This window comes from Muntiacus reevesi, chromosome 1 (assembly GCF_963930625.1).
Source record: "Muntiacus reevesi chromosome 1, mMunRee1.1, whole genome shotgun sequence".
In the NCBI taxonomy this organism is placed as follows: domain Eukaryota; kingdom Metazoa; phylum Chordata; class Mammalia; order Artiodactyla; family Cervidae; genus Muntiacus; species Muntiacus reevesi.
This window is the reverse complement of record NC_089249.1, coordinates 237,082,913-237,092,566: the sequence shown is the minus strand read 5'-3', so window position 1 is coordinate 237,092,566 and position 9,654 is coordinate 237,082,913. Positions and strand designations below refer to the sequence as shown.

General features: G+C 39.9%; 1 protein-coding gene across 1 annotated transcript; it reads right to left on the bottom strand.

Annotated features, from left to right (window-relative positions):
• Window positions 1-1,898: 1,898 nt before the first annotated feature.
• Window positions 1,899-6,821, bottom strand: SPINK14 (serine peptidase inhibitor Kazal type 14 (putative)). Its single transcript, XM_065920192.1, has 3 exons — window positions 6,774-6,821; window positions 2,908-3,044; window positions 1,899-1,944 (listed from the first exon to the last, which is right to left on the bottom strand). Exons 1-3 carry the CDS (start codon window positions 6,819-6,821, stop codon window positions 1,899-1,901), a joined length of 231 nt encoding a protein of 76 aa, XP_065776264.1.
• Between the last annotated feature and the right edge of the window lie 2,833 nt (window positions 6,822-9,654).

Here is a 9,654-nt window from a genome sequence, read left to right as displayed (position 1 = left end):
GCCTTGGTTTCTGCATTGTGAGAGATCTTAGGAAGAGGTTAAGAGGAACTCTGATAGGGCAGGTGGATTACCTGAATTGGGAAGATAGAGCAGAGAGGAGAGAGACCAAATTGGCTGTAGCTTGTGGGACCACAGCCCTGAAGAGTTGGACAGAAAGCACATCAGATTACTGATTTGTGCTTTTGTGTGTGAAGAAACTACCCAGGGCTAAGAAATAACTGCCAGAGAGGATTAGTGATAACAGAGCCTGGTCTCATACAGGGCTGTTAATGGCGCTTGTTCCTATTAGCCAGACCAGAAAGGCTTAGAATCCATGGTGCCTTGAGTAGAGTCCTTCAAAGTGTCTTTTCTCAGTAATGAGAAGTAATTATTCCACTTAGTAGTACTGCACTGGCCCCATCTAACTCTAAAAAGCAAAATTTCAGAGGATCATAGTATTTCCAAATAACTGAGCTATATCTCAAACAAAGCTCAAGAATAATTCTAAAAATACCAAAGTATTCAGAACCAAGCAATGTAAAGTTCATAATATCTTATATCCTAAAATAATACCTATAACAAGAAGAGAAGTAGCCAACTCAGAATGGACACAGATAATAGAATTAGAGAATAAAAGCATAAAATAGTTATTGTAACTGCATACCAGATATTTTAAAAGTTATAAACATGGAAGATATAAATCAAACTTGTAGAGATAAAAATTAAAATAAGATGAAAAAGCTACTGAATGGCATTAATTGCAGATCAATGACTACAGAAGAAAAGATTTATGAACATGAAATCAAAGCAATCGTGTTGGAAAATAATCCTGCCTGGAGTTCTTGGTGTTCCTGTATGGCCCAGGACTCAGAGCAGTGGAAACTGATACTATGTAAAGGTAGAGACTCTCTGATTTTCCCCAGAGCTATTTGCTTTTCCTATTTTAAAGAGGACAGACCTAAGGTGATTGCTTCCTTTTTACTGGACCCATGTGTCCCCCTTGTAATCAGTATGGTAGTTAAGCTCAGAGAGCCAACACAACATATAAATAATCTGATAATAGTCTTATAGGATATTCAGAGTCAAAAGAGATACTGTTTTCCTGGCTGATAGGGAGTGAGCTGCTGAGGGAAAGAGAGTGTATATTAGTTGTTTTTCCATATTAAGTGTGTATGTATGTCTGTGTGAAAGAGAGAGAGGCAAATAGAGAGAAAGGATTGAACCCAAAGAACAACGTCCCCATATGTTTCAGAGGTTAAAATGTGTCAAGAGAACTTAAGAAAAAGACCAATGATCAATGGGACATTCATGGATACTATTAATGTAGACCTCCTTCTATGAAGAAAAGAGAGGGGTGGTGAAAATGTAGGACCCTGCCTACCTAAGCCAGACGTGCATGAATGACTCTGCTTCAAGGCTGAGTCTGAAAGTGAGATTGTTTAATGTGGAAAGGAGGCAACAGGAATGGCCACGAAGAGCACAACACCCCACATTTCCTATTAATTTTTTTTTTAATGCCAAAGGAATATGGAAGAAATTTCTGTTGTGTTTTTGGGAAACAACCAGGAACCTTCACATAGATTACGCCATGGTTTACAGTATCAGAGATCTGATTAAGCTCCATGTTTGCTATTGACCTTTGGCTCAAATGTTCATTTTGTTCTACTTCTGAGACTTGAGACATAGATCTGACACCCAAGTTAAGTGCGACTTTCAGAAATGTTTATTTATTAGGGCGAAGATGGAAGGCAGTGAATCACTGAGGGGAGAGGTCTGAAGAAGGACTCTATCTGATATAAGCTCAGTGGGGGCAGTTTTCTGTCACTAAGAACACATGCAAAGAGGGGTGAGTTGCAGGAGAAGGGTTTCTCAATGGAAAGAAAATGAAAGGTCATCTTTTCACTTCCAAGTCCACTCAACTAGCATTGTCCATCATGTAGAAATCTAATTTTCCCCCGAGATTTCCTAAAGAAAGAATCAGAATAAGTATTTTATTAATAGAATTGTCAGAACTACAAAAATACTTGTAAAATTATCTGTCACCCTTATTTTATATTTGAGGAAACTAAAAGCATAAAGGATATTGACTACAGACAGAATCCAGGTTATCGAATTCCCTACTCTGTTATCTTCCCATCTTGCTAAGATGCCACTGAAGATATTATGCCATATACTATAATATCTCTGAAAATAAGTTATTTAATCAGGCCTGAGCTTGTGATATATGAGGCATATCAGTCTTTAACTTATTCTGTCAATACTCTTACACTTTGGCTGAATTCCTCAGTAGTGGGGATGGCCTAGAGTTTACGTATTCCTGTCATTGCCCTTTGTGAAATATGCAAAATTATTATTGGATAGAGGCCTCCACTCTGATGCTATGGGAAGAGTTTTTCTCCCTGAAAACTGGACTGTCTTATACAGAGATCAACCCTGAAGCCCCACATTTTGTGAGAACTCAGAGTCTCATCACTGATAATCATGTTCCATAAATCCAAAGACTAAGCATTGACCCTTTACCAAAGGCCCCAAACTTTATGGTCGCCTTATCCTAGCTCAGAATTTCAGACACGTGAGGTTGAAGATATCTGAAAGAAGGAAACTACAACTTATCTTAAAACCAAAGAATTTCAAGGACTCAAAGGGATGTTTGAAGCTTCAAATGAAAACAAATCTGTCAGTTGGCTTATGGGAATGTGAGGGCTGAGAGAAGAAAGAGCCCAGCAAACACTCCTGAGTACAGCGCGTCTGCTTTCTACTCAAGAGTGCTCTGTGTTACCACACGTTCTCCTGAGTGGGGGCTGATTGTTATCTGAGCATACTGGAGCAAATTCCTGGCTTCATAGCTGTCGTACTTGGTAGAAGAGATTGATAGTAATTGCCTCGGACCAAGCTTTTTTGTTGTATTTTTCGCCCAGTGGTACTCACATACTCTCAACACACAAGATGCATGGGTTGTCATAGGTTATCAAATTGTTGCCACAGATGGGTTGGTATAAACCAGGGCAGGGATTCACTGTTCCCTGGAACCAACTGAAGTCTACTTTCTTATATGGACATTTCACCTGAAATTGAGTTGAACAGAATGATACAATTAGAATCACACTCATAGAGACCTCTGGACTTCACTAGGAAAATTTAAATGTGGGCTCATAACTCAGTCTGCCAGCCACTCTCCAGCTCCCACTTACGCAAAGCAAGTGGACAAGAACCTAGGTATGTCCTTTCAGCTAACAACACTGTTATCACGCTTCATATCAGGTGGCCAAAGTATTGGAGTTTCAGCTTTAGCATCAGTCCTTCCAATGAATATTCAGGACTGATTTCCTTAGGATTGACTGGTTTGATCCCTTTACAGTCCAAGGGACTCTTAAGAGTCTCCTCCAACACCACAGTTCAAAAGCATCAATTCTCCAGCACTCAGCTTTCTTTATGGTGCAGCTCTCACATCCATACATGACCACTGGAAAAACCATAGCCTTGACCAGACGGACCTTTGTTGGCAAAGTAATGTCTCTGCTTTTTAATATGCTATCTAAGTTGGTCATAACTTTCCTTCCAAGGAGTAAGAGTCTTTTAATTTCATGGCTGCAGTCACCATCTGCAGTGATTTTGGAGCCCCCAAAAATAAAGTCTGACACTGTTTCCACTGTCTCCCCATCTATTTCCCATGAGGTGATGGGACCAGATGCCATGATCTTAGTTCTGATCTGAATGTTCAGCTTTAAGCCACCTTTTTCACTCTCCTCTTTCACTTTCATCAAGAGGCTTTTCAGTTCCTCTTCACTTTCTGCCTTAAGGGTGGTGTCATCTGCATATCTGAGGTTATTGATATTTCTCCTGGCAATCTTGATTCCAGCTTGTGCTTCTTCCAGCCCAGCGTTTCTCATGATGTAGTCTGCATATAAGTTAAATAAGCAGGGTGACAGTATACAGCCTTGACGTACTCCTTTTCCTATTCTGGTTTTCTCCTATTTCCTATTTCCTATTATATTTCCTATTCCTATTTCCTACTACTATTCTCTTATTTCCTATACTGGTTCCTATTTGGAACCAGTCTGTTGTTCCATGTCCAGTTCTAACTGTTGCTTCCTGACCTGCATACAGGTTTCTCAAGAGGCACATCAGGTGGTCTGGTATTCCCATCTCTTTCAGAATTTTCCACAGTTTATTGTGACCCACACAGTCGAAGGTTTTTGTGTAGTCAATAAAGCAGAAATAGATGTTTTTTTGGAAGTCTCTTGCTTTTTTGATGATCCAGCAGATATTGGCAATTTGATCTCTGGTTCCTCTGCCTTTTCTAAAACCAGCTTGAACATCTGGAAGTTCTTGGTTCACGTATTGCTGAAGCCTGGCTTGGAGAATTTTGAGCATTACTTTACTAGTGTGTGAGATGAGTGCAATTGTGTGGTAGTTTGAGCATTCTTTGGCATTGCCTTTCTTTGGGATTGGAATGAATACAGACCTTTTCCAGTCCTGTGGCCACTGCTGAGTTTTCCAAATTTGCTGGCATATTGAGTGCAGCACTTTCACAGCATCATCTTTCAGGATTTGAAATAGTTCAACTGGAATTCCATCACATCCACTAGCTTTGTTCATAGTGATGCTTTCTAAGGCCCACTTGACTTCACATTCCAGGATGTCTGGCTCTAAGTGAATGATCACACCATTGTGATTACCTGGCTCATGAAGATCTTTTTTCTACAGTTTTTCTGTGTATTCTTGCCACCTCTTCTTAATATCTTCTGCTTCTGTTAGGTCCATACCATTTTGTCCTTTATCGAACCCATCTTTGCCTGAAATGTTTCCTTGATATCTCTAATTTTCTTGAAGAGATCTCTAGTCTTTCCCATTCTGTTGTTTTCCTCTATTTCTTTGCATTGATCACTGAGGAAGGCTTTCTTAACTCTCCTGGCTATTCTTTGGAACTCTGCATTCAAATGGGGATATCTTTCCTTTTCTCCTTTGCTTTTTGCTTCTCTTCTTTTCACAGCTATTTGTAAGGCCTCCTCAGACAACCATTTTGCCTTTTTGCATTTCTTTTCCATGGGGATGGTCTTGATCCCTGTCTCCTGTACAATGTCATGAACCTCTGTCCATAGTTCATCAGGCTCTCTGTCTATCAGATCTAGTCCCTTAAATCTATTTCTCACTTCCACTGTATAGTCATAAGAGATTAGATTTAGATCATACTTGAATGGTCCAGTGGTTTTCCCTACTTCCTTCAATTTAAGTCTGAATTTGGCAATAAGGCTTCATGATCTGAGCCATAGTCAGCTCCTGGTCTTGTTTTTGCTGACTGTATAGAGCTTATCCATCTTTGGCTGCAAAGAATATAATCAATCTGATTTCAGTGTTGACCATCTGGTGATGTCCATATGTAGACCATCTGTAAATACAGCTTTTTTTCCCTCTTTATAGTAGGGTGTATATAGTCCTCCTATTCTAAAGAGAATATGAGCCTGTTCATGGTGAGCAGACTATGGGATCATCTGCTGTGTAATGGTGTAGCCGCTCCCTCAGTCTGTGTTCCAATCTCACAAGTCTTCTCTGACTCAAGTAGGTACATCCTCCTCACTGCTCTCTGCCTGGGTGACTCCTTTTCTCCATTCACATCTGATATCCCGATGCCCAAGAAGTCTTCACTGATCACATTGTTGACTGAAGTATCTCTACTTTCAATAGATATTCTCTGTTGTACCATCCTATTTTATTTACAAAATTTACTGCAAATAACAGTCCCTCTCTTTCTGTTTTCTGGCTATTTGTAAGCTTCATGAGAGAAGGGAATCTGTCTTTTTTTCCTCAGTATTGTATCCTCAGGCACAGCACAGATGATAAATATTTCTTAAACTAAGAAAGAATGAGTAAGTTTATTTTTGTTTGTAAATTAATGGACAAGTGAAGGACTATTCTTAGCGACAACCTTCAGAAGAGGAAAACTCTAGGACTGAACTCTGTGAGACTAAAGTGTAAATCCTGGACCAATTCTACAGGCTCTTTGGCTGGAGTTATAGCCCCTGACAGGTTCTGCACTCTGATCTATGGGTCCCCTGAAGGCTAAGCTGCCCTCAAAGCACCTTTGTCACCAGTCAACTCATGAATGCATTTTTTTAAGAAGTAAAATTTAAAATTTACTAGTGAGGCTAAGCTTGAAGTGCAGATGCTCCTAAATGAAGGAGTACAGGAACACTCATCTACATCAGAAAACCAAAATAGTTTTTCATTTCTCCATTTCCCCCATTTATTAAACACTTATTTTACCTCATAATATATTCAGTGCTCAGAAGTATAGCTGAAAATGAAAAAGGTACCTCCATCACTTTGCACTCATACAAGTTGGAAACAGACTCTGGAGCTCTGTTCAGAGATAACCTGTATCTGACAGTTGACATTTGCTATCACACCTCCCCTAGGCATTCTCTGCATCTTATAGCACAGTTAGGAGCATACTCTTCATCAAACTGCAATCCCCTCCAGAGAAGAAACCATGCAATGCTCAAGTCTGTGGGCGTGTAAGAACCTGCCACCTGCCATGCCCCCTGGCAACTGCCAGTGTCCACGAGCATTTTCCAGGCACTACGGAGGGGTCCGTGGTGTACCCATGACCAGGTCTCAGCTTGGGTCCCAGTTGGGATTACTCTCCTATGGGCTCCTGTACCTACAGCATGCCTGCCACTTTCATGTGTCTGAAACTTGAAGAGCATCAGTTGCCTCAGTAAAGTTCTAAGACAGTAATTCCAAAGAAAACTCAGGTTCGAGTTTCATTCCTAGGAAATTTGGAGGAAGATTACTTTAATATTTCCATGTGGTGGCCACCAGCGTGGAGGGCCTGAAACCATAAAAAATGAAAATAGTTACAGAATCTAGTGTCTGATAAGTCATATAGCCTTAATCTGTTGACAGAATGTAGTTCTAATGCAGTACCAAGAAAGCTTGCAACAATGAGAACATTGTTTCATTTATACATATATTCATTCATTTTCTTAAAATGTGGGGTAACTCTTTTACTCCTGGTAGATAATCAGCAGAGGACTCTACAGATGCATCACTGCCAGTCCAGTGTACCAGATAATTTCTTCGATTAACTAATTAGCCTGGGCTTGAGAAGATTCAGAGCTGATAGCCAGTATATGAAGGAAATTAAGAAAGGCTAGAAAATTTTTTATAATTGTTTATGTTTAATTTTGATCACTTTACAATAGTGGTTTGATTTCTGTCATACATCAACAGGAATAAATCATAGGTGTACATATGTCCCCTCCCTCTTGAATCTCTCTTCCACCTCCCACCCTTCCCCACCCCTCTAGATTATTACAAAGTCCCAGTTTGAGTTCCCTGCATTGTACAGTCAATCTCCATTTGTTGTCTATTTACATACGGTAATGTGTATACTCCCACGCTACTTTCTCCGTCCATCGCACCCTCTCCTTATGCTCCCCTGCCCTTGTCCGTAAGTCTGTTCTCTGTGTCTGTGTCTCCACTGCTAAGTCACTTCAGTCGTGTCCGACTCTGTGCGACCCCGTAGATGGCAGCCCACCAGGCTCCCCCATCCCTGGGATTCTCCAGGCAAGGATACTGGGGTGGGTTGCCACTTCCTTCTCCAATGCATGAAAGTGAAAAATGAAAGTGAAGTCGCTCAGTCATGTCCGACTCTCAGCAACCCCATGGACTGCAGCCTACCAGGCTCCTCTGTCCATGGGAATTTCCAGGCAAGAGTACTGGAGTGGGGTGCCATTGCCTTCTCCATGCGTCTCCATTACTGCCCTGCAAATAGGCTCATCGGTACCATCTTTATAGATTCCACATACCTGTGTTAATGTACGATATTTGCTTTTCTCTTTCTGACTTATTTCACTGTCTCTAATAGGCTCTGGGTTCATCCACATCATTAGAACTGATCCAAATGCATTTCTTTTAATGACTGAGTAGTATTCTGTTGTATATATATCTGTACCATAGCTTCTTTATCCATTCATCTATCAGTGAACATCTAGATTCCTTCCATGTTCTGCTCTTGTAAATGATAGTGCTACAGTGAACGCTGAGGTACATGTGTCTTTTTTCAGTTTTGGTTTCCTCAGGGTATATGTCTAGAAGTGGTGTTGCTGGGTTGTGTGGTGATTTTATCCCTAGGTTTTTTTTTTTGGTTTTTTTTTTTAAAGAATCTCCATACTGTCTTCTATAGTGACTATCAGTTGACATTCCCACCAGCAGTGCAAGAATGTTCCCTTTTCTCCACACCCTCTCCAGCAGTTGTTCTTTGTAGATTTTTTAATGATGGCCATTATGACCAATCTCACTGTAGTTTTGATCTGTATTTCTCTAATAATGAGTGATGTTGAGTATCTTGTGTGTTTATTAGCCACCTCTGTATCTTCTTTGGAGAAATGTTTGTTTAGGTCTTTTGCCACTTTTTCATTGGGTTGTTTGTTTTTCTGAACTGCTTGTATGTTTTGGAAGTTAATCCTTTGTCAGTTGTTTCATTTGCTATTCTTTTTTCCCATTCTGAGAGTTGTCTTTTCACTTTGTTTATAGTTTCCTTTGCTGTGCAAAAGCTTTTAAGTTTAATTAGGTCCCACTTGTTTACCTTTGTTTTTATTTCTATTATTCTAGGAGGTGGGTCATGAAGAACCTTGCTATGATTTATATCATACAGTGTTCTGCCTATATTTTCCTCTAAGAGTTTTATAGTTTCTGGTCTTATGTTTAGGCCTTTAATCCATTTCAAGTTTATCTTTGTGTATGGTATTAGGAAATTTCAAGAAATGCTGGAATTTTAAAGAGATCTTTTAACCCCTTCCCCTTATCTTATGAGTTGCCCAAGAATTCATGACAGATATGGAAAAAAAACTAAGCTCTTCTATCCTTGAAACCAGGTTTCCCCACGTGACTTCTCTAAAAAGGACACAAAAGATAATTACCCACTCAAATATATGGCAGAAAAATTTTAAAAGTTCTGAATTTTTGTGGTGCACTATGGTGGAGGCTTATTGCCAGTCACTTTCACACATTACTTCACCCAGTCACCCACACACCTCATCCCCGTGAGTTAGGTCTCATAATTTGCGTTAACAGATGGGAAAGCTAAGACCCCTGCCCTGTGGCCCAGGGCCCTTTTTTTTTTTTTTAAATCACACATCACTGTATCTTTCTCTACAGATACAGATATATGAACATAGTAAAATGAAACACTTAAATAAAAATATAAGTAAGAATTTCAAAGCATTCTCTTTCAGATTATAATGTCAGTCAACCTTATTACATCCCTGCCCAAAACAGCTGCCTTACCTACCAGAAGGTAACGCCAAATATATCGGGATAAAGAACAGTTGTGAGCAGAGTACTCCAAAGGGTACGGCCATTTTTCCTCCTGGCATGTCCTCAAAGTGATGCTCCGAGATATTGTTCAGGATGTTGTTACCTTTTGATGCAGTCACCAAATAAGGGGTTATCAGGATATTGAGACCACTTTTGAAGTGAATATTCATCTCCAGTCTACGCATTGCATGCTACTTCCCCAAGAAAAAATGCTCAGGAAAAGTTAAACTTTGATTAGTCATAAATAAACATAGAGCTCTCAGTGACAGATCTGTGACTACTTAGAAGTAAATGAGAGGATACTGTTTGGGAATAATTGTATTATGTTAGTGTGGAGGTATTTTAAGTGTCATG

Bases quoted from the DNA above. Each gene is read 5' to 3' on its own strand.
- SPINK14 (XM_065920192.1), bottom strand. From the start codon at position 6,821: ATGGTTTCAGGCCCTCCACGCTGGTGGCCACCACATGGAAATATTAAA. The intron at 3,045-6,773 runs GTAATCTTCCTC...ACTCAATTTCAG, and splicing joins CACCACATGGAAATATTAAA to GTGAAATGTCCATATAAGAA. The intron at 1,945-2,907 runs GTGAGTACCACT...TTCTTTCTTTAG, and splicing joins ATCTTGTGTGTTGAGAGTAT to GAAATCTCGGGGGAAAATTA.